Here is a 25,177-nt window from a genome sequence, read left to right as displayed (position 1 = left end):
ACGAAGTGCAGTACACAGTAAAACTATTTGCGCATCTCATTGTGTTTATGATTATTTTAATAACTGACTGTTTTTGTACAGTTAAGATAACTGGAATTTAGTGGCAAACTTCCCACAGTTTTTGACCATGACCTCTTCGATCATTTATGATTACTGGATGATGATTTCTAAAAATTATTTCGATGATTCGATTCACTAACATATCATTAAGATTCTGAACTGGTTCAATTGATTTGTTGAAAAGAACTGACTCAAAAGAATTCACTAACAAACCATTCACAACTATGACTTAAGCAAGCTCTTCCCAAGATCAACTTCTAGCCTATGAAAGACAAGAAATATGTACATTCACTACAGTAAAATGTATTAATTTATATAATTTTAATTTCAAATTCGCATTTTTTGTTTTAGCAGTATTTGTAAGGTGGTGCTTTCCAGAGGATTAATTTAGAGATGCAACTTCCCAAAGAGATTAGTCTGCTCAGTCGTGTCTTTGTGAAGGCCAACAACAGAAAAGAACAAGTATTTACAGATTAATTCTTATTTTAAGCTTTAGAGGACTGTGAAAGATCATTTTTTCCCCCTTTTAAACTGATGCAGAACAAACCAATTGAAACAAACACGGAGAACTTCATGTCTTTGATGTTGAGATCAGTGTAAGTAAAAAGAGTATCAATGTTAAACTCAAAGCCAAAAACTCTTGCTAAAGAGATATACAAAGAAGCTATACTTCATAGCAGAATGTGAAATAAGCCAACGCCTCAATTGCTGTAGGGAAGTCAGTAGGGCATATTTGATCTTAGTTTCATAGCACATCTGAAAGTCTCTGAAAACCTAATTTTGCAAGTCTGGAGTCTGTGTCCAGAAGCAAACAGGTTGATATCACATCACAGTAACAAGCGGCAACGATTCAGAACACTGCCTGCCTGTGGTTGGAGTGTCTTCCACACACTTCCTCCGCTGAGAGAGGGATGGACTCAAGGCAGAGGAGAGAATTATCCCTGGGGTGGTGAGCATCCGTTCAGCTCCTCGACGGAGGGGTGCGAGATGAAAGAGTGCATGGAAAGAAGTAGGGCTGTGTACGCCAACAGTGATTTGACTTGGCTAAGATGGCCAATTAGCCGAAGGGTGAGGTGAGTCCCACAGGCACCATCACTAAACTGCAAACTTCTGATGCCAGACTCAACGGGTGCCATCAAAAGCAGGCTGCATCAAGACTCCTTACAGAGCCAAACAAACAAACGAACGCAGTGTGCTTGGAAAAGCCAGTGGAGCAAAGTAATCAAATAGTGCCAGATCTCCACCTCCTGATGAAATCTCAACAGTTTGAGAGCTTACGGTTCAGTCTCATATAACACCCTGAAACACTGTCCTAACAAAGCACAGCGTGGCAACTTTCCAATGTCAAAATGCTTCTTTTGTACTCGCTGAAAGCAAAATACTGCTGCACTGTCTCTACATCGGATTTGCATGTTGAAACTAGATCACAGCAGTATACAACAAACTACACTTATATTTTATAAATATAACGTGAGTATCCCTGTAAGCACAACATTAAAGGTGCTAAAGAGGATGTTTTGTTTTATACATTTTTGCAATATTACTTGAAACTGTCTTTACTAACTGATAAAAGACTATTTATTAGGTGCACTGAAAGGAATAATATTAATATACATCATCTGTGCACGAGGTAGAGCCTTAAAAACATCAGCCAATCGTTTACGTGATCATCGCGTAAACGATTGGCCCTCTGGCTTGTCAATCACTGCCATTACGTTCCTTGTGAAAGACGTGCGCGGATTGGCCCTCTGGCTTGTCAATCACTGCCATGATGTTCTGTGCGCGGCTGCGCGCTCCAGTAACTTTCCACACTCTACAGGCGCCGCACGCAATGTTTTTGTCAGGAGACAGGAGTAACAACTGCAGATTATGAGTTACCTGCGGTGAGTCCGACATAATGAATCCACTAACACGACACAGCGAATGCCGGTGGTAAACAAACACTCGTGTTCCAATACTTGTGCACGAGTTTTGGGAGGCGTTCCCTCGAAATGAGCTGTGAAGGAGGGTGGTTGTTCTTACGCATGCGCTCATTTCAAGAACTCAGTAACAGTCTTTGGTTTCTCAGTCGACGAAAAGATCCTCTTTAGCACCTTTAAATGAATGTAAAGAGCTGGGAGAAAATTGGATGTGTGTCAGATTTTAAAACATTGACAGCTAATGTAGTTTAAGTTCTATTTTTTTTTAAATCAATATTCTTTTAAAATACAAGTAGAGAGATTTTGGTTTTGTTTTTTTGTTTTTGTGTCTACCACCACAAGGGATATGAAATTATCCCGCTACACATCAGTCATCGCTGCTGATTAGGAACAAGACTTAGATTAACACAGAAGAAGTGAGATTCATCGCTTGACGTTTTGTCGTGCCTGATTAAGATGCTGTCGGGACACTTTCCTGTCACAACTGACATTCAGCACTCTGCCTGTGCTAGCGGATTCACCTGAGCTGACATCATCAGCTTTAGCAGGAACTCTGTATATGTGTGTATGAACATTTGCTCATTACAACAGGGGAGAATCAATCAAGAGTATCAGCTATCCGGTAGGGAGGCAGCTGTCATTGTCAGGATGGGGGTGTTTTTTTTTTTTTTTTTTTGGTATCCCTCAGAGAGCATGAACACATCACTGACAGAGCAAAGCAAAATCATTTGACATCTGACGATGCAGGACACTAGGGGGGAAATGTGTGGGCACACACGCATACACACGTGGCCAATCAGGCTATTTTTCCTTGGGCTGGCAGGATACGTGGGAGATGGAAGCTAAAAACTGCAGAAGAATTTTGGGTAGGAAGACAGACTATCATAGAATAATGGCAAGAAATTACATTCTACTGAGTTTCAAATGAATGACTCTTATGAGTCTGTTCTTTTTAGTGCTTCAAAAACATATAGTGACCAGTGTAGTCTGATTCCCAAACAACTGCAGCAGGTTCATCCGTTACTGGTTTGAATCAGTCTGCCCAGTATAATTTACAGCATTTGCAGAGAGCGAATTTCTTTTCTGGGTAAGAAAAATGGACACTGTAACTGAAACATGACCAAATGAATCTGAATCAAATCAAACAGTTTGTGAATCGGAATCTAACTGAATCGAGTAATCTGTATTGATACCAAACACTTGTTTATCATTTTGTGATGAGTGTTTTTTAGTATTATTTATAAACTATTAGAGTATTAATTCATATTTTGAATAAGTTTTAGTAATTTTGTTTTTTAACTTTTATATTAGTTTTTTTTTTCATTTAAATTTTAATATTTATAATTTATTATTTTATTTCAGCTTTATTTCAATTTCAAAATCAACGATTTTTGAAAAATATTGTTTTAGCTAACAATAACAACACTGTCCGTGACAAACATAAGAGTTTGTCTTTGCATTTGAAATTTCTGTATACCTTTCTCAGTACGAAGCCTTTTGAAGGAATCTGTCTTGGAGAGGCCAGGGTCTGAGATGACCTTTGACCCCAGTTTGACCGTCAGGTCAATAGAGCGGTATCCCTGAGGAAGTTTACGCTCATACAGCAGTGTCAGTAGCTGAGCCAAGGTCATCTCCGGTGGCAATGGTTGACCTGAAGAGAAAAGAGTTTTGAACATTTCCATCTCATTTGATAAATCAGAACCTTGTTTGAATCAGATGTGTCATTTTTTCAACAATGATAAAGAAAGTGGTGTAGTGTCAAATGTATAGTATATATAGCCCAAACAAAAAGTAAAAAAGGATCCGCACACGACAAATAGGGCAAATTTGTCAAATGGCAGGCAAAGGACTGGAAACCTGTTCAAAAACATTATTTTGTTCAATTCTGTTAGAGGATCGGAAATTAAACACCTCACCAAGTGCTGAAAGGCTCTTTACATGGGATAAGATGAGACAACGAGAGATGAGAGAGATAGAATGAAACTTTGAAATTGACATTCATCAAACTCTCTGCATCTCTGAATAAATGCAGTGAGGTGAAGTGGCAGGCAGACAGGGACAGGAACTGAGGTGACCTCTACTCTCATTCTAATCGGTATGGAGGAGCGAAAGGTGAGAGACGAGAGGGAACGAAAAAGAGTACAGAGTGAGTAAGAGGACCGGACAGAATGTGAGCGCTTGCTAGAACAAGAGTGTGTGTATGTACCCGGCAGTAGTTTGTGACAGAGGTGGAAGACAGGCACGCTGATGGTTTTGGCAGACGGATCGACTCCTGAGGAAGCTGCCAGCTTGTCACTGAGGACACGCCCTCGTCGAGACGGGGGACGGGGAGGAGTGGACAAGGCCCTCTTTGACTGAGACTTCAGACCTGAAACAAAACATGAAGATGAGATGCAACATGGGTAAACTATAGACCAAAGGTCTCAGTATCTACAATACCAGCTTGTAGCATAGGAGTCTCAGTAACTACAATGCTAGCTTGAGTTAACAACGTAGTTTCTAGGGTATTCCAGGTGGTTGCTAGGTTGTTCAAGTTGGATGTTAGCTGGTTGCTAGGATGTTTTAGGTTGTGGATAGGGTGTTCTGTGTGGTTGTTAGGGTACTTCAGGTGGTTGCTAGGATGTTTTATGTGCTTGTTAGCTGGATGCAAGGATTGGGCTATATCAATCCCAAGAAAGGGTTAAACAGTACCTGAGGCTACAACGACACTGTAGTTGTCTTGGAAACCATTATCAGCCTTCATCTTTTCTTTTTCCTCGTGGTTTTTCTTCTCTTTATCCTCCTTCTGTTCATTGATCAGTTTGGCTGTGATGCTGGGTGTGTCTGAAGGGTTAAAAAATGCAAGATCTTTAAATGTCATTTTACAGTGTGTGTGCGCAACTGGCCTGCAGGCTCTAAAAAATACATTTCCCTTTAGAGACATCAATGTACATGCCAGCTTAACTGATCATATGCATTATTGATGATAAAGATGTAATATCCCTGAGAAGATACACCAATCCATAAAGATAACAACATGCTGCGCTTCCTGTGAGGGTCTTCCATCTACGTAAGTGATGTGAGCGTGACAACGGCTCAGAGACTGGACACCTTACATACATACCGTGTGTCTCAGAGTCTTCTGAAGAACCGAAGACTATATCTGCCACGCTCAAGGTCTCGGGAGACAAGCTATTCATCACACACACACACACACACACACACACACACACACACACACACACACACACATGCCACATGGCAGTTCCAGCACTACATGCTTTGTGCATCAGACCTTGAAATTCTGAAGCAAAAGTGGAATCTAACAGATCAGATAGACTACTGCAGGGTGCATATAAAACCAGACTGCTGATGACTGCTGGAAATGCCGGAAATGCCATTTCTAGTATTTTGGCTTAATTGGTGGATAGAGAATGAAGATTTATCAATGAAACTATACACAGTGTGTGTGTCTGACTTTGTAGACTGTAGGCACAAATACAACATTTTGAAATCAATACCAGTGACATTTTACAATTATTGGTACCAATTTTGCAAAACGAATGTTACTGAACACACACACAAAAAAAATTACATTTTAAACAAAAAACTGAATGTCTTTAAATATTCAGTAATAAAGATTGAAGAAACAAGTTAAGAGCAATGAGAAGTTTTGTTTTTCTTGTCAATATACACACATAACCATTCAAGGATTAGTTCACTTCAGAATTAAAATTTCCTCAGAATTAATTTGCTCACCCCCCCATGTCATCCAAGATGTTTATGTCTTTCTTTCTTCAGTCGAAAAGAAATTAAAGTTTTTGGGGAGCCATTCCAGGATTTTTCTTTTGAAAGTCCAAAAAAAGGTCTGAAACAATCGGTCATTTTCTAAAATAAAATAAAAAAATTTTTTATACTTTTTAACCACAAATGCTCATCTTGAACTAGCTCTGAAATGCGCTACGCAATACGTAATCACGTTGGAAACTCATCGTTGTTTTACCTTTTTTGTAAAGCCCGTTTGACTTACTCTTTGCACGATTGCTTTGTAAACACTTGCTCGTTACTTCCGCCTACGTCACACGTGACCTTTCCAACATGATGAATGATTAACGCGTGGTGAACCGCAGAGCTAGTGCATGACGAGCATTTGTGGTTAAAAAGTATATAATTTTTTTTATTTATTTATTTATTTTTTTAGAAAATGACCGATCGTTTCACTAGATAAGACCCTTATTCCTCGGCTGGGATCGTGTAGAGCCCTTTGAAGCTGCACTGAAACTGCAATTTGGACCTTCAATCCATTGAACCCTATTGAAGTCCACTATACGGAATGTTTTCCTCAAAAACCTTAATTTCTTTTCAACTGAGGAAAGAAAGACAAACATCTTTGATGTCATGGGAATGAGTAAATTATCAGGAAATTTTAATTCTGAAGTGAACTAATCCTTTCAAAAGTCAATTATGCTCACCAAGGCTGCATTTATTTAATCAAAAATACAGTAAAAACTGTATTTGGTACTGAATTGGTGCTCAAGAAACATTCAATGTTAAAAACAGGTGTGCTGTAAAACACACTTTCTTTATCAAATTAATGTGTCCTTGCTGATTAAAAGTATATAAAAATAAAGTCATTCCGATTCCAAACTTTTGAACTGTATTCCAATGTCTTCCTACCTGAGACACGGTCCAATACTTCAGACAGTGTGGTTGAGATAGGCAGATGCAGTTTGCGGAACTTGTGTCCCGCTCCGTACATGGGGTGCTGGATCACATGACTAGTAGCATTAATGCGTCCTTTATACAGCTGAAGCAGAGAAAAAGAAAAACGGAATGAAACAGGTCAAGTTAATAGCATGTGACTATGTTACTCAGTCATATACGAGTACATGGACAAGCGTATTTGTTAACATTTGCATTAAGTTGATCTTGAGGTGTGAGACCCTGAATTCTCATTAAAATGGACCTATAGAATAATTTTGAATGGTTCATTTCATCTCCAGTTCAAGCTTCTATGGAGCCTTTATAGGGATATGGTGACTCATCTTAAAAAAAAAAAAAAAAAAAAATTAAAATCTTTATTTCTCTTCATTGGTAACAAAGAACCCATCTTTTCTTTTATCTTACAACTCTGCATCTTTAAGAGATTTAAAATAGATATAATTTGAGTGTTTAAACATCATGATTATGAAGTCTTTTTTTTAACACTACAGCTATAAAGAAAAACAAACCCGAGGTATTTGAAAGCAATGGCATTTGGAAAAGTCCTGCTGATGTCAGAAAAACAAAAACAAAATCAATACATGTCACAACATTAAAACAAAGAACCACAAAAAGAGATTTCCACTATCCGCATGGGCGATCCAGACTCCAGAGGTCTTCATTCCAGTCGAAGATGCAGTTGAATGTGCATCTGAAAGGGAAAAATTACATCCCTGCCTTTGAGAGGACGCCCCGGATCATATGGCACTCTGGTTTGATCTAATGTGTAAACATTAACTTTTAAGAGCCCCTCTGTCGAGACTCTCTTTGAAAGCCCGATGATTAATCTGAGCTGAAACGCACATGGTCTCGCTGTAATTTAGCGGAGTGAATGACTCGCGAGCTAAAAAAAGATGTCTTGGGACTTTACGATTTGGCTTCATTCCGGTTTGGCAGCCGCAGGAGAGGCATAACTCTATCTGTCATCTAAGGGGTGAGCTGGTTATGTCCTCCAACATTTAGATTATGTTAAAGGTGAAGTGTGTAATTGCTGCGCCACTAGCGGCACCAAACAGAACTGCAAAAATATTTTCTCCAGCTAAACAACTTGTACAAGTTCTCCTAACATCCACCATCGTGTGTGGACTCCTCTGCATGAGTGAGAAGGATTTGAGGATAAATCTGCCCCCTAGTGGTCACCTACAACAACAGCACAATTTGCCTTGAAAAGAACTGCAGCGCAGAAGCAGTGGAGGTTTAAATCCCTCTGAGATGATGTAAAGGTCAGGGTAATTTTCCTTGTAAGTGAAGAGGCTTTTCTGAGCTTTACAGCAACAGTAATAAATCATTTAACAGACTAACCAAGCAAAACAACTTCTATATAAAATAACGGCTCAAAAGAGCAAAGTTTCAGCTTAGATGGATTTTTAAAGCATATGTTATGATATTTTGTGTGTGTGAGAGCACCTACCGGGCATGGAGACTGAAGGAAGACAGTAACTTTTTCATCTTCGAGCATGAGCTGCAGGAAGAGCCGCCGTATGAATCCAGAGATGTTCCCTGAGACCGGAACGTTCCCTCGCTGAGGAGCTGACTGGAACAACTCACACAGAACCTTTACAAACAAAGAAAAATCAATGTAATGTGGACTAAACTCTATTTAAAAGCATTCAGTTGACTGCATGAAGAGTTTGAAGCAATAAGGATGGTAGACAGCAAGTGTGAAATTGTTTTGAGCCAGGTGAACTGTGTTATGTGCTGTTTATTGACTTAGGGTGCGTTCACACTTGTCATGTTTGGTTCGATTAAAACGAACCCTGGTGCGATTGCTCGGTTAGTGCGGTTCATTTGAACATATGTGAACGCTGCCATTCGAACCCTGGTGCGCACCAAACAAGCGGACCGAGACCGCTGAAAAGATGGGTCTCGGTCCGCTTCCAAACGAACTCTGGTGCGGTTCGAATGATATATGAACGCAACACGGAGCAAAGTCATGTAACCGAACCAAAAACAGGAAGACGAGACCCTAAAAAGGACAGAATCCTCACGCATGTCGGTTTTTTCTCGTCATAGTCGCGAGTTTGCCCATCACAGGCATCAGACGCGCGTCTCCACGCAGCAGATCATTTGTGTGTGTGACGGATGGATTCCCGCCGGTGTTTTGACTACTTTACACATTTTATAAGCTCTTCACGAGTTCCCAGCTGGCCAAAATACCATCGCATGCAGGCTACACACACACAACGAGCGCATTTACCTCAGCACACAGCATTGTTTTGGATATTCGGTAAGTTCCGTCTCAAAATAGGCAATACGTCATAAAATCCGACCAATCACGTTGTGAATGTATCCCTATGCCTTAAGGTTCGGTATCTTTTGGTTCGGTGATAAAATTGCCAATGTGAACGCTAACCGGACCAGGACTAAATGTTTTTTTCTTCTTCTTTGGTCCGGACCAAATGAACCAAACGAGCCGAACTACAAGTGTGAACGCACCCTTAGTCATTTTATTTCATTATTATTTTATTTATACTATTATTTAATACACCTTATATGAATATGTGACCCGTGCTGGCAAAATGAGTCGGAATGTGTACGGGCTAATAACGAGCTACAGGTAAAACAAGTCAAAATTATTGATTGAATTTGAGATTTTCACAAAAATTAGTTAATTAAACCCTCATCTAGCGATCCAAATGCTTCAAATAGCAATTAAACATCTAAAAGTATCTTTATTTGTATGTTTTTTTGATAGAAGTATTTTTCCTTTGTCCATGAAAAATGTTTTTCTCTGCTCAGTTCATCAGTTTGGTATCGTTTTAAAAGTGCAGCATTCCAATATTCCATGTGAATATTCATAGGGAATTTTTGATGGCACAAGTCTGAATTAAATGCGATTTTTAAATTCATGCTGATGTAAACAAATCGCTCTTGCTCGCGCTGACTGACAGATCTGAAGCGCGTGCGCACAAAGACGCCTCAGACATTGCGCGATCCCAATATACACATATAAACAATAACAGTACTTTAAAAGCAAAAAAAATATTGGGAAAGAAAGTTGAATATATATATTTTCCTATAGGTATTTGGTTTTGACAAGGTGTCTGCCAAATTATGTGTTATTAACAGAGATTTTAAAGTATGGTTGCCAGGTGATTTTGTTTCGGAACCTTCAGAAAACTTTAAACTCGATTTTTCTCAAAATTGACTTTGCTGACTCTATCGACTTACACCAAACAGGTGTAGCTCAGTCATTTTTGTCAGATTCCAACAAATCATACATCATTTTGAAGTTTTTTTTAATAGAGATTGTGAAAATAAAATGTTAAAAATTTGCTCATTTTGCGACTCATTTACTCAATTTTGGGAAGAAAACCTTTTTATATAAATAAAATTGATAGTAGTAGATAAAATTTAAAATATATAAATTATATTTTTATTTTAAAATTATATAATTAATATTTTACTTGTATTTTTATTTAATGCATGAAAAAAATCATTTTATTCAACTGCTTATAAAAAATGTCAAATGACAAAAAAGCACCCTAAACACACCTGTGCCATGAGCCTCTGGTTGTTTGGATGGCAGGAGATACACTGCAGGAAGAAAGCCACTGTGGCGTTCTCAATGGCTGTCCTCTGCTGGGTGGTGAGTCCACTGCTGCGGCTAGTTGACGCCAGTGAGTATAACGCCCCTGAGATGTGAGATGCGGCGCTGGCGTGTGAGGTGCTGGCCGACGCACCGTGCCCAGAAATACTGCTGCTGCTGCTGGTGGTGGTGTTTGCATTGGCATTAGCAGCCCCACTGGCACTAGAGTGGCAGAGGAGAAACAACAGTGCCGTCCAGAGCGGGTTCACTTCTGGCCCACCCAGCCAGTCCTTCATGGTGTGACTGTTTCCTACTTCTGTTAGAAACCGCAATACGGGTGCTGCCAGCTCAGGAGACAATGGCGGCCTGTTTGCTGAGGATGAAGAGGGTTGGTTGTGTGCGTATGGGCGTCTCTCTGCATGTGCGGAGAATCCTGCAGGCAAGGGAAGGTCTGCGCTGACCAACAGGTTGCAGCAAAGATCAGCTAAGCTGCGAACCAGCAAGGAAGGCAGACCAGAGTCCAACAACTGCTGGATGGCACCGGGAGACTGGGATGCAGCTGCCAGGGTCACAAGCTGGCACTCTGAGAGAGAAATGGGCATGATTACCGGTGTACGAGCATGTTTGGAGTCATCTGTGAGGGAGGCGGCACTGTTTAAGTCATGTTGTTTCTTGCCATCATCCGTCATGGCCATACGGCGCTGTGCGTTTGTCTGGGCAGCAGGGGGCACCACGATACCCATCCAGGACATGAGCAGAGAGAAGTAACTAGGGTGGATGTGACACATGGAACAAAGCAAACTGTCCACAGCCTTCTTTAAAACCATGTTAGAGGGCAAAGACATGGACCAGTTGTACAACAACCTGCGAGAGAAAAAGCCAAGAAGCTCTTGAATAAATAGTTCAAAAACAACCTCATGGTTTACTAATGCACAGAACTGTTCGTGTTAAAGGCCACATACACAGCGAAGGTTGTTTCACTTTGTTCTACTCAGTACGCATTAAGTATTCATACCTGAAGTGAGGATGAAATATAAAAGAGGGCAGGAAAATAAGAGCAGAATATGTACTCTCAGCCTCTCCCAATGCAGCACACCTCAGGCATGAACACGCATTCAACCAAAACTCTTACTTGAACATTTTGTACTGTGAGACTGCAAAAAGAAAGTGTGTTTATCTGTGTGGACTCACTCAAAAAGCTCTCTGTTAAGCAGACCGGGCAAGTCGTAGTCCACTGGCAGCTCATAACTGTGCCATAAGACGGACGCCACACAGTGCAGGTGTGACGGGGACGGCATGAGCAACCCGTATTCCCGTGGGGGCGGAGCATTCGGACACACGTAGCCTGACGGAGAACTCTGTTTCAGGGCAGCAACCTGGGAGGAGTCATACACCCACTGAAGCAGAGCCTGGATCCTACAACACATTCACAACATAACCAAGCAATCAGAAACCACAAAATAGTGTGTATGAACTTGTGCTGTACAAGTGTAACAGTATAAAACAGTGTCTTTAGAAAAAAAAATTTAAGCGGCACTATGGTTCTAATGATTTATTAAGCTTTATCAAGTGTAATAATGTTTTCTAATATTATTAGTTGTAATTAAGTTAAAGGTACACTATGTAACTTATTTATCTTACCCTGATTCACTATGGAGAGCCTATTATTATATAATGCTGAACAGAGAAGAGGATGTGAAAGAGCTCATAATAAAATGAGAATCAACCTAAGCTTGGCTTTTCGGAGCTAGCGAGAACTGAGGGATTTGAAATGTTGTAAAGGCAACGCACAGATGCCATTTTTATTACTCTAGTGAAAAAATAAATTGCCATATGTAGCTCTCTAACAAAGTTCATTGTAAAGCACAAACTATTGCAAAGGGTCATATTAATCCGCACAATCAAGCAGAGCCGAAGCACAACCAAAACGATGTTCTTCCGCAAAATGCATGCAGTTTTGTTTTTTAACTGCTAGAGGGCCAAAAGTTACATAGTGTGCCTTTAGCTGAGATAATTAAGTTACAGTTTATGGTTAATAAATATAAAGGTTCTTATTGAGCAATGGACAAAATCGGCATACTTTCAACTATTCAGTATTTTGAGAAATGTGGAATAGATGGCACATAAAAAAGAAAATCATAATGATGACAAAAAAAGTCAAAATTAAATAAATTCAAAATTATGAAATAAGTTGAAATAAGAGATAAGTCAATTATGGCACCATTCAAAATGAGATACTAAGTCATCATTATGACATAAAACATCAATTTCATCACTTTTCAGGCCAACCGGAATAGAGAATATACATAAATGACTCTGGACAGAGTTGCAGATCAAGCTACAAATACTTTAGATGAGCTCCATTACAGACCTGTCTTTGGTACCGGGGTCCTGAGTAGTGCCAAGCTGGTAGAGGATGTCTATGGTTGAGTCTGACGACAGGCCATTTAACCTCCCGAAGAGCAGCGGACTGTTCAGATCTACAACAAAAAACAAAACCACCAATCAGAAAAAAAGGAAAGCCAAACTAAATCATGTCAATCCATAAAAAGGGAGAACAAAACAATTATATGACAACCAATGCAGAAGAATACAACTAAATACCTAAACATCCTTTTTACTATACTCATTCTGATAAAAAAAAAAAAAAAAAAAAAAAGTCAAGCAGTGAGGAGAATCTTTATGGAAATGAGTGGGCGGGTCTTACTGGCCAAATCAGTGCCAGAAGCAGCACAGTTACGCAGCAAGATGTCGATGAGTTTGAGGCCTATGCGTGTGGACTGGAGGCCGATCTTAACCAGCACCGCCTCGATGTTGGGTGAGTGCATGCCGCAGTATGGGGACATGAGGAGGGCGGCGCAGGTCTGCAGGAGATTTGCCGTAGGAGCAGCAGCACTGGCCATCATTGCCTCCAGATCAGAAACGTGAGTCAAACAATGATGCAGCAACCGTAACCAGCCAATACTGAGAAAGAGAGAGAGAAAATGGGATTTTAAAATAGATGGAGACTTAAAACAGGAAATCAAACTTCTCACTAAACCCATTATTTTAGATGTTACTTGGCAAAACAAATGATTTCCAATACCTGGTTTTGGAGACCTGGTCCTCAGAGGGAAGGAAAGGATTGTTTACAGTAGCAGAGGAAGTGTTTCCAAAAGCAGTCAGGCCCAGTAGCTTAATCTGCGAGAGGCCCAGAGTGCTGGCGTCCCGCGGCCGGTGCAACCTCAGACACACGGCAGATGCCACCTCTGCCTTAACCAGCTGGAACTTAATGTAGGTGAGACCGCTAGTGATGACTGGGGTTGACAGGGGAAGCATGTTCACACCATCTGCGCTGATCTCCACAGACACTGAGGATGGGCATGCTGGGAAGGACAGAAAGAGAAAGAAGCATTTAGAATTCTAAAAGACTTTAGGATAGTTCTCACTAGTATGAAAAGCTTCATATATGGGCCAAATGTAATATACAGCTGTCAAGTGGGCTTTTGGACCAAAAATATTGCATTGTGGGTAGGGCTACACGGTGTGTACACTCACTGGCGAGGGATGCCAGGTGCGGCTGTATGTGAATCTCCTTGAGCAGAACGGCAGCGGGCAGGTGGATGGTGAGGTCGCACCAGGCCTCTTCAGGAAGGAAGATGTAGGACCAAGCTGCAGAACGGGCTCGTCGATGTGGGGGCGTAGCCTGCAGCAGCACTTCTGCTGGCTGTGCCGTGGGACTGCTGGAGGTGATGGTGCCTGCAAGGGAACAGTATAAACTATGAATAAATAATGGATAAATGAGACAGCCTCGATGACGCATGCAGCCTTCAAATGCGACCTCAAGAGGACGCAGCCTTCAAAATGAGACACAGCTGAAGATCTGTCGTAGTAGAGTGCTGTTGCCATGCTGTCATTTTACGCCAGACTGCTTCACAAATGAGGGTCAATTCAATGCTGGATTTGCACAAAATATTAACATGATGGCACATGCTAGTCGATGAGTTGAATCAACTCATAAATGTATCCACTAACCATTCAGAAACATCCAATTGCATTCTAAAAGTTGTAACTTCTTCCTGAGTCTCTCCATCAGTGTCTGACTCCGGTTTGAACAATGTAAGGCTGAACACCGTTACTGACAATCGTCATTTTGGCTGCGTGAGATTCTCCAGCTTTGTTGTTGAGCAACTGAAGTGCAAGCTGTTAAAGCTCCACCCTCTTTAGAAAGTGGGCCGGGCGCAGCAGCTCATTTGCATTTAAAGGGACACACAAAAACGGCACGTTTTTGCTTACACCCAACTAGGGACAAATTTGACAAGCTATAATATATGATCTGTGTGGTATTTTGAGCTGAAACTTCACAGACACATTCTGGGGACACCGGATACTTGTGAAAAGGGGCATAATGGGTCCCCTTGAATGCCTAAATTTTAATTCCTAACTGACTTTTACATAAAAACGCTGGAGTATTTGGCTTAAAATAAAGTGTGCTTGCTGTACCAAGAGGGGCGAAGTTGTGCAGTCCTTCTGCGTTGTCTGGTTCTGAGGTAAGCACTCGTGCTTTCAGGCTGCCATCTGCTGCTTTTCCAGGTCCGGAGTCCAGGAACTTCATGATAGTGGACACCATACTGCGTGCAGTGTTCACAATGGCTCGTGTGCTGGTGACCATGTTGTTACAGATTAGCTGCACACCACCTAAATGGGCGCATACAGAGTCAGAACATACAGACCAGCTCAAAAATTAGGTCTTCTGAAAGTGTTAGTGCTGGCATACCCATCTCATGGAAGGCTTTCAAAGCCTCGCTGGTGTCAAGCACTCTCAAAATAAACCACAGTAAAGGCTCAGAGAGTTGACATGTTGATAGAGAACCCTGTAAAAAATTATAAAAGCACTCAGCATTCACAAAATGTAATGACAGCATATTGAGGGCTGTTGCCGAATGTCAAAATTTGTTGTTTGAATAAGTGTTCATGTTTTTTAGGCCACAACATACTAGCATAGACCATGTTTTGTGGTGTTTAGTTAATTTTATTTAATAAAATGTGTGAAAAATAAAATAAAAATAGTCCTGGCTCTTATATTCTTCAGCAGATCACTCTGTCACTGTGGTCTCTCACTTCCTCTACGATAAGTCTTACCTGTCGGCCCATATAACCACAGGCCATGTAGGTGAGAATGGGCTGCAGCATGACCTGGACGGATGTAGCTCTTTTACTTAGAGTGGTGAGGATGGTGAAGAGGCCATCGCCCACCGAGATGGCATCCAACCCACCATGAAAGTTCTCATGTTTAGTTAGGTGAAGCCCACTAGCACCTAGACAGAGAGAGCAAACAAACAGCAACAGAACGAATGCTTTATATTCAGTATATAATAAAATATAAACTATAAACCATTCAAATATTTGCAATATAATATAATATAATATAATTTTATTGATTTAAAATAAACTTCTGTACCAATTATCATGGCCATGGCGCTGCTGTTGCACTGTCCCAGAGCGGACAAGATCTGACTCATGATCTGCTGATTGGCCAAAACCAAATCTGCCACACCCACTGCTGGTCCCTGGTGCTGAGCTGTGCCTGCCGCCCCACACTCTTTGCTTCCACACACTTTTTCTTCATCTGATACGCTGTCAGTGGCTCCGCCCGCTGGGGGCAGCCTCCCACTGAACTCCCGATCACCCGAAAGCGGCAGCATCACCAAAGCATTGACCAGCTTTAGGAGGTCAAACATCAGCTGGTCTCGTGTGGTCTCACCACACACAGCCTTGGCATCGCCAGGGCGGATGATATTGGCGAACAGGCCCCCAAAACAGGCACGGGCGCCCACAGAGCTGTCTGAACCGCTCCGTGAGACCACCTTATCTGAACAAGTTATGTAGTGGTGAACCAAAAACGTGATCGATTCGATGACGGCCAAGATGGTGGTTACAGAAACGACCTCAAAATTTTGTTCGAGGGTGAACTCCAAAAGCTTCACCTGTGCATCTAACGGACCCTGACCGGACTGGAATGGACCCCTATAAACAGAAGATTTTCTTAATTTAAAACAATCACACATTTTTAAAGAACAGCAGTTTATTTACATAAATGGTGGATTGATCATCTACCTCTCCGTAGACAGGATGTGCAACAGTTTAAGCAGAAATTCACTGAACATCTGTGGACATGTGGAGGACAGGTGCACCTGCAATCTGGTTAAAAATTCCTGCAAGGCTTGTGTTGCAGTGGGGCCGACCTGGAAAGAGAGAGGAAGACGAGTATGAGAGGCATTCGCCAAATATATAACTATGAAACCAGTCATGAGTGTATGTTCATTAAGATAAATACCTGTGAGCTGTGCTGGCTAGTGCCGTGAGGGTTTCCTCCAGACAGGAAGCGCACAAGCACGTGCACAAGTGTGGGGTCAGACACCATCTGCTGGGCTGTGCTCTCCTGCACACCCATCCCACTGCTGGAGGCTGGAGATGTAATACACACAATATCAGTACAGTTAATGTGAAAGTGGGTCACCAGACTGTTTGCTTTTATAATCAGGCTGAAGCAGGGCAACACGACACAGAGATCTGCTGAGCTAGCAGGATTCCCCCAGAGAAAACCCATATAAAGAAATTCAGGTCTCCCCTGGGAACACCCACACATTTGAGTATGTCCAGAAACAAACCAGAGGTACAAAGACAGGCTCAGCCAATCAGATACTCACCACTAGCAGGCATATTGGTCATGAGGGTGAGACTGTGTAGGACAAGACACCATGTTCTCAGAGAAGTGTTAGGGTACCAGGCCAGCACTGACAGGAAACTGCTGATGGAGGCTGACAGAGACCAGAGTTACAGTTAGTTATACTCATTACAAAATCTACACAACGAACTACATAAAGAACGGTGAGTGATCTAACGCACTTCTGTGTTTCTTTAGCTTATCATCACTGCTCTCCCTTATTATTTTCTTTCTCTTTCTTGCACATTTCTAAAAATTTGCTGCATTCAGAACCTAATGGCACTGCACATATATGTAAGGAATTTTTGAATAATATCTTCAGATAATATCTTCAAGCATTTTATCAGTCAGTGAATATCACACCTTGGTTAAGGGGAATTGTGGGCACTCTGCTGGCGTTGAAGAGGAATATGTCTGAGCCGCTCTCCTCTGACCCTCCGGAACAGGAACTCAAACTCAGAGTCAACCACAGCTGCAGCAAAGACTCCAACTAAAGAGACAGAGAGATAAATATGGTCATTGAGTAAGACAGTGCGATTCTGTAACTTCCCAGTTAGGATTTTAGGGGAACATTTTCAAAGAGTGGTGGTAAATGCAAGTGACAAAACCAGAATGTGCCCGTACCTGAACATGATGCACTTGCAGTAAAGAGAAGAGTTTGTTGAAGCAGGTGCTCAACATGGGGATTGAAGAAGGTTGTACCATCAGACTGCTGGCGGGGGGAGAGCTGTGGAACCCCCCACGCAGAAGAGAGTCATCTGTCCCGTTTGCAGACTGGGCCACTGAAACAAGAGACAGTAAAAAGACAATGACGAGAGGGGGCGATACTAGTTAAATGTAGTCAAATCATTTTAAGAAAAAAAAACAAAACAAGGAGGGTTCCCACACTTTTAGACCAGTGAAATTTACTTATTTATCTAGAATTTGTTTAGAATTATCAGAAGTTTTAATTAAAAAATAAAAAAAATCATTATGTAAAGCACACAATCATCAATTTCTGCCTGAAGAAATGTTTTAAATTTAAATTTAACTGAATTTGAAATTGAAAAAAAAAAAAAAAATCACTACAGAATTTATTAGAAAAATTTAACTTTTACATAAATACAAAAATATAAAATAAAATAAAAATATTGCTTGATATCGCCAGAGTTTCCATGACTGTATGAAACCTGTACACAACATACACAAATGTGTTAGTGTTTGCATTTGTGTGTTTACCAGAAGGAGATGAGGACGTTAGCGCCTGCAATATTGCGTCTGCCTCCAACGTTGCCATCATTTTCAGCATAAGTTCTGCCTGCTGTTCTAATCCCACCTCCAGTCGAGCATCCAGTGCTGGAACAAAAATTACAGTATTTTAGCACTCACATTTATTATATCTGTCATGTCATTCGTGTATTTTCGGACACTTCTCACCTTGAGACACAGACACTGAGAGGTTCTGAGATCCAGGCTTCTCTGCCGTGGCGGCCGCAGGAGGTTTGGACACGGGAATGCCCACACCCCCTGTGTACGGGTTATAACTGTACGAGCCGTAGTCAGCACCCCAGTAATCATACCAGGTACTGCTGATCGGCTGTAAGAGAGAACATAAGAAAGAAAGAAAAAACAACAACAAAAAATCTCAGACACTTGTCTCTGAGAAAAAAATAAGAGACACATTAAATGGAAAAGGGGTTAATACATTGTGTTTGTGCAAATCAGCTCTAAATATTACAACCAAACTTTAACTACTGATCTCTGATTACATAATACATGCAATATAGGGGTGAAATGGTTAAGTACAGTTCACTTCCCATGTTTCGATATGCACATTTATACCATCTAAGGATAAGAATAAATGTGTGTAAATTTTAATGTGTCTATTTTCAAGAAAATTATGGTAATTTTACATAATCGCTGTACTTTCAGACATTTCACAATATTAATGTCTGTAATTTTACAGAGTGCTGTATTTTTGGCAACTCCATACATTGCTAGCCCAATACCGTTAACCCATATCTGTCTGATACTCATCCGATTGCTGATATTTTCTTTTTAAAGTAATTGCACAGCCAAACTGAAACAGTGAGAATAGAACCATGTAATTTTAACAATTACACCCCTAATGCTGTAAGAACAGAAAGAGAAAGAGAATGAGGTTCATACCTTAAAAACCTTGGCGGCGAGTGGATCTTTTTCCAAATCAATATCTAAAGGATCAATATCAACATCCATCAAGTCTTGTAGCAAGTCAAAGTCAATGTCTTTATCTTTTTCCAAAGATGACAGTGGAGGAGCACCTTTGGGCAACGAAAAGACGTTTAATATTGCAAGAGCAGCATACCAAGAGAAGCAACTACACAGACAGCCTACTTCAGGATGCCAGGCTGTCACACTCCTCTTAGACGGACAGGGCGTGTGAACAGTGGATCGTTGACCCATTTTAAATACATTTTGACAATGACATAAATCTAACCCACAATTAGGGCTGCACAACGATTAATCGCGATTAATCGTTTGCAAAATAAAAGTCTGTGTTTATGTAATATGTGTGTGTGTTCTGTGTATAATAATTATGTATATATAAATACATGCACATACATGTACAAATTTAAGAAATATATACATGTATAAATAAATATACATATTTATATATATTTTATATTCCATATAAATATAAATATTTTATATATAAATATAATTTTTTTCTTAAATATATCGCGATTAATCGTTGTGCAGCCCTACCCACAATAAACTGACTGAAAACTGTAGGTTTTAAATGACCGAGTCAAAATCATCTGCACTGTTCCAACCCCCTGTCCACTGCATTGTACCACTATTAAATATTATATACTAAAGCAAACACAAAAAACACACATGCAGCTCATTCAAGAGAAGAAAACAGAAACAAATAAACATCAGAAATAAAAGAAAGGTGAGGGTCCGTGTGAGGTGACGTGCTATTCGGGCGGGGTTACCAACGCACTTTGGAACACAGAGGATGTCCCGGGTGTACCTGCGATGATATCTGGTCCCAGAGGCTCATCGATGGTCTCCACGAGTGGGATGGGGGTCGGCTGAGGGAGTGAGTCATCGGAATCCACCACCACAGAGGAAGAGGCGGCCCCGGCTTCATCAGCCCCCGCCCCCTCCATCCCATCCCCACACACCGGAGACAACAGCTCTCCTGAAAACAGATTGCAACATCTAAATATAAAACAGGGACATACAAAATGGGCCACTGACCATCTTTTCAAACCTAAAAACACAAACCTGCAAGGATGTCCTGCAGCATGCAGGTGAGGGAGTACTGGGCCCAGGCTCCGCCCCATGAGATATCCCCACGGTTGAAGTCGGTCCCCACCAGTAACAGCAGTAACCTCTCCAGCTGCTGCTCTGAAACCACCTCACACAGGTGGATTGTGGGTCGTGTTGCATTTGCTATTCTGGCCAATACCTAAGCAATGAATGAGATTTAGAACATAGGCACAGTCTATAACATACACACTACTACCGTTCAAGAGTTTAGGGTCAGGAAGATATATACGTTTTATAAGAAATTAATTATTTTATTCAACAAGGACGTCTTGCAGTAAAGACATTTATCCTGATGCGTCCAAGGTTTATAATGGCAGTGAACAGGACCAACGAGTATGAGGCTCAAGAAAGTGCATCCATCCATTATAAACGTACTCCACATGGCTCCGAGGGATTAACAAAGGCCTTCTGAAGTGAAGCAAAGCAATGCGTTTGTGTAAGAAAAATATCCATATTTAACAAGTTATAAAGTAAAACATCTAGCTTCCGCCAGACCGCCTTCCGCATTCGAATACGGAAGGCGTAGGACGTAGCGTAAGCGTTTTGAACTGCGACAGGCGTTATACTTTCTTCACAAGTTGATTACGGAAGGCGGTCTGGCCGAAGCTAGATATTTTAATTTATAAATTGTTAAATATGGATATTTTTCTTACACAAACGCATCGCTTTGCTTCACTTCAGAAGGCCTTTATTAAAGGATTAGTCCACTTTTAAATACACTTTTCCTGATAAATTTACTCACCCCCATGTCATCCAAGATGTTCATGTCTTTCTTTCGTCAGTCGAAAAGAAATGAAGGTTTTTGATGAAAACATTCCAGGATTTTTCTCCATATAGTGCATTTCAATGGCTACCAACAGATTGAAGGTCCAAACTGCAGTTTCAGTGCAGCTTCAAGGGCTTTAAACGATACCAGATGAGTAATAAGGGTCTTATCTAGCGAATCAATCGGTCATTTTTGACAAAAATACAACCGTTTATGCTTTATAAACAAAATATCGCCTTGAACGTACTTTCCGCTTCCGCATTCTTCATAACGCTTACGCTGAATGTCCTACGCCTTCCCTATTCTACTTACGGAACGAACGTGGCGCCAGTTTCGTTTTTTTCCATAAGTTGAATAGGGAAGACGTAGGACATTCAGCGTAAGCGTTATGAAGAATGCGGAAGCGGAAAGTACGTTCAAGGCGATATTTTGTTTATAAAGCATAAATGACCGATCATTTCGCTAGATAAGACCCTTATTCCTCGTCTGGGATCGTTTAAAGCCCTTGAAGCTGCACTGAAAATGTAATTTTGACCTTCAACCTGTTGGTAGCCATTGAAATCCACTATAAGGAGAATAATCCTGGAATGTTTACATCAAAAACCTTCATTTCTTTTCGACTGACGAAAGAAAGACATGAACATCTTGGATGACATGGGGGTGAGTAGATTTATCAGGAAAAGTGTATTTAAAAGTGGACTAATCCTTTAACCCCCGGAGCCGTGTGGAGTATGTTTATGATGGATGGATGCACTTTCTTCAGCTTCATACACATTGGTCCCGTTAACTGCCATTATAAAGCTTGGACGCGTCAGGATATTTATTAATCTAACTCAGTGTTCATCAGAAAGAAGAAAGTCATATACACCTAGGATGGCTTGAGGGTGAGCAAATCTTGAGGTAATTTTCATTTTAAAGTGAACTAATCCTTTAACATTGTGTATGGGGCTATTAGTCAATAGAGAACTGAATTAGGGAAGGAAAAGATTAAGAGAGTTGCACCTTGCATACAAACAGGAGAAGGTCTGCATGACAGGTGAAGTCCATGGAGAGGAGGAAAAGAGCGAGCTTCTGAACGACGCAGATGCAGCGCTCATGAGATAACGTAAAGGGCAGGAGCTCCACCTCAGGGGTCTCTTTTGCCACAGACGCCTCTGAGTCCAAGGTGGAGCGTGGCCATTCAGCTGTCCGCCTCAAACGGATCAGATCTTTAAAGTGCTGCCAAAGAAACAGAACCACAGGGTTCACTTTACGACCCGTTTGAAGGTTATATTTATCACTGCTTATGTGTACTTTGATATCTGTTGCTACCACTAAAGTTGTCCAACGACCACCCCTTAGAGACATTTGACAAAATGAGTTGTCAAAAGTTTAGATTCTCACCTTGGACGTGGCTTGTTTGAGTTTGGCCTGTTCCACCAGTAGCTTGTAGGAGGAGCCTTTGTTGCTCTGAATTTTCTCTTTCTCAATTTGCTCCACTAAAGCTTTCTGTTTGGCTTTCAATAAATTCAACTGCTGCAATGAAAGGAGAATTGATTAAAATCCTCACTATATCTATAAAGAAAATGATTTCCAGTGCAGATTTCATAATTATCTGCTATGTCATGATATAGAAGTGCCCTATAATGGCACAGGAAGTTTGTGCGAGACACATGTACCTGTTTGTGGTGGACTAGCTGTTTGCGGATCTTGCGTGAATATAGACGATCTAAACTGCTGTTGCTGCCTTTGGCGGATCTGCTTGGGTTCTGAGACTGCAGACTGTTATTTATGAAACTCCACTGGTTCCCTGGTGAGATTGGAAAGAGGAAAACAAAGACACATTACCAATGAAGAAAAATCTCTATGCAGTATGTACACTACCTTTCCAAAGTTTAGTTAGATGTTAATTTTATTGTAAAGAAATAAACTTTCTTTCCAGCAAAGTGACAGCAAAGACATTTATAATGTAATATTCCTATTTCAAATGCTTACTATTAATCAAAAACACCACCACAACTGTCTTCTTATATTGATAATAAGAAATGTTTCTTGAGCACTAAATCAGCATATTAGAATGATTTCTGAAGGATCATGTATAACTGAAGACTGGAGTAATGGCTGAAAATTCAACTTTATTAAATTCAAAAACATTAAAAAAAATCTTATTAACCCCAAACTATTAAAATGTAATCTATTTATAATTACACTCAAGTGCTAATAATTAAAAGCTTTTGGCAAATACCTTTTAATGCAAATTTTGAAATTCTTTTAAAAACACCTTGCTGACCTCAAACTTGTGAACAGTAGTGTTTACAAAAACACATTGGATTTTTCAGTTCTTATGCTTGTCCAGGCCTAAGAGTCTCACCCGTAAAGGATCTTTCCCTGTCTTTTGCCCCCAGAGGTTTCTTAGCGGCAGTGGCTTCATCTTCCACACTGGCCACGTAGTCGAGCAGTCGAGAGACAAGCATGACCACCCAGCTGATCATGGGGATATCCAACACACCTACAAACACACACAAAATTGTAACATTACCATAAACAGACGGATGCGTATTACATAAAAATCTCACTCTTAAAAATGCACCTTCTGTCCTGCGGAGCTGTGCTGCAGCAGTCTGCTGCAGGGGAGAGAGCAGTGTATCCAGAAGGTTCAACAAACCCTCCAAAACCCCACTGTTACTCAAAGATCTTTGGCCAATACAGGACAGTAGCATGAACACCCTGAGGAAATTAAATGGATTAAAATGAAGAGGTCAGAGTATCTTTAGGAACAGTTTTGATTGATTTTTTGTTTTATATTATTTTATATTATTAAAAATAAAAACAAAGCAGCAAACAATAGAACAAAGATTTTTTTTTTTTAACGGCTAATTGTGCTTAACTATTTTTACTATCAAGCACATCTCCTGCTCTTTATTTTTCTTCAGACGTGCATTTCTTTATCACTCTAAAGTGTCAATAACTAAGTAGTACTGGGATATGCAGATATACTTACATACCACAATATAAACAATATATAAAATCTCTAACAATAGACACTTTTATCACTATTATATATATATATATAAAATCATACCGCCCTGTTATAGAACATCTTGAAGAGCATGTTTTTTGTGTTACCTGTCCTGAGGGAAGATGAGCAGCTGCTCAGAGTTGTAAAGCTCCTGCAGGACATTGGACAGGAACTGGCCCCACCACCTTTCACCTCCACAGAGCTGCACTAGCAGCAGACCTGCGTGCAGACGGATCTTAGGAGTCCCACTGATACACAGCTGCTTAAAGAGCTCCTCACACGCCTGGGCATGAAACGTGTTCTGCAATACTGAGGGCACAGAGTGACCTGAGCAAGAAAGAGGGAAAATTGTTGATTTTGACATTAAAACTGAAGAATTAAAAATAAGTAAGGTCATTCAGATTTCATGGCATTTTGAAGCAGTGAGATAGTACTGGAATGGCCTGCCTCCCTCACCATTACAGCAGTGCAACAGGCTGAGCAGTGTGTCCAATAGGTATCTGATGATGGTTCGGAGCTGCTCAGTAGAAGAGTTCTGGACCAGCTCTCTGGGGTCATAGTTCTCAGGTAGGTGTTTCCGGGTGGCTCCCAGAGACACGCGCAACCTCTGGACAGCATGGTGGGCCAGGTTGAGCTGTAGCTGTAGCTGAATGCAGTCTTGGTAGGCGGAAAAAACACGGGAATCCTCCTCAACAGCTTTATCGGGCTTGCGCAGGAAGTACTGGGCGTTATTAGCACTGTTAAGAGGCGGCAGGTCGATGTTTTGAAGTAGCGTCTCAAGTCGATGACAGGCCAGATTATACCTATACGAGAGATTAGCATATTTAATACAGCAATAAAATTCCACCTATACCATTGACAAAATTAAGTCCACGCCATTAATTTCCATTCAAAATTAACTGACAAAAGCTTTTAATTATTAGCACTTAAGTACAACTTTAACTACCCTACCATTCAAAATTTAAGGGTTGGTATGATGTTTTAATGTTTTTTGAAAAAAAAAACAAAAAAAACAAGCTGACCAAGGCTGCATTTGATCAAAAATACAGTAAAAACTGTAATATTGTGAAATATTAATATAATTTAAAATAACTTTTTCTATACTAAAATAAAATTTATTCCTGCAGCAACTCCAGTTTTCAGTGTCACATAATCCTTC

General features: G+C 40.7%; 1 protein-coding gene across 1 annotated transcript in view; it reads right to left on the bottom strand.

Moving 5' to 3' along the window:
- The window catches only part of birc6 (baculoviral IAP repeat containing 6), a 114,880-nt gene that overhangs the window by 51,595 nt on the left and 38,108 nt on the right, over positions 1-25,177 (bottom strand). The window contains 32 exon segments of the mRNA XM_048191151.1: positions 3,457-3,630; positions 4,186-4,347; positions 4,671-4,802; positions 6,636-6,765; positions 8,131-8,274; positions 10,215-11,112; positions 11,440-11,664; positions 12,620-12,728; positions 12,956-13,212; positions 13,334-13,613; positions 13,786-13,986; positions 14,731-14,925; positions 15,005-15,101; positions 15,370-15,545; positions 15,689-16,254; positions 16,345-16,472; positions 16,565-16,695; positions 16,938-17,048; positions 17,318-17,444; positions 17,579-17,736; positions 18,173-18,289; positions 18,371-18,530; positions 19,103-19,236; positions 19,953-20,123; positions 20,210-20,393; positions 22,023-22,238; positions 22,404-22,535; positions 22,679-22,809; positions 23,371-23,508; positions 23,590-23,726; positions 24,126-24,345; positions 24,475-24,821. Of these exon segments, the coding sequence (XP_048047108.1) occupies positions 3,457-3,630; positions 4,186-4,347; positions 4,671-4,802; positions 6,636-6,765; positions 8,131-8,274; positions 10,215-11,112; positions 11,440-11,664; positions 12,620-12,728; positions 12,956-13,212; positions 13,334-13,613; positions 13,786-13,986; positions 14,731-14,925; positions 15,005-15,101; positions 15,370-15,545; positions 15,689-16,254; positions 16,345-16,472; positions 16,565-16,695; positions 16,938-17,048; positions 17,318-17,444; positions 17,579-17,736; positions 18,173-18,289; positions 18,371-18,530; positions 19,103-19,236; positions 19,953-20,123; positions 20,210-20,393; positions 22,023-22,238; positions 22,404-22,535; positions 22,679-22,809; positions 23,371-23,508; positions 23,590-23,726; positions 24,126-24,345; positions 24,475-24,821 (6,488 nt within the window).

Source organism: Megalobrama amblycephala, linkage group LG5, assembly GCF_018812025.1.
Source record: "Megalobrama amblycephala isolate DHTTF-2021 linkage group LG5, ASM1881202v1, whole genome shotgun sequence".
Taxonomy (NCBI): Eukaryota; Metazoa; Chordata; class Actinopteri; order Cypriniformes; family Xenocyprididae; genus Megalobrama; species Megalobrama amblycephala.
The sequence above is the reverse complement of the archived record's forward strand: the minus strand, read 5'-3'. Positions and strand labels throughout refer to the sequence as shown.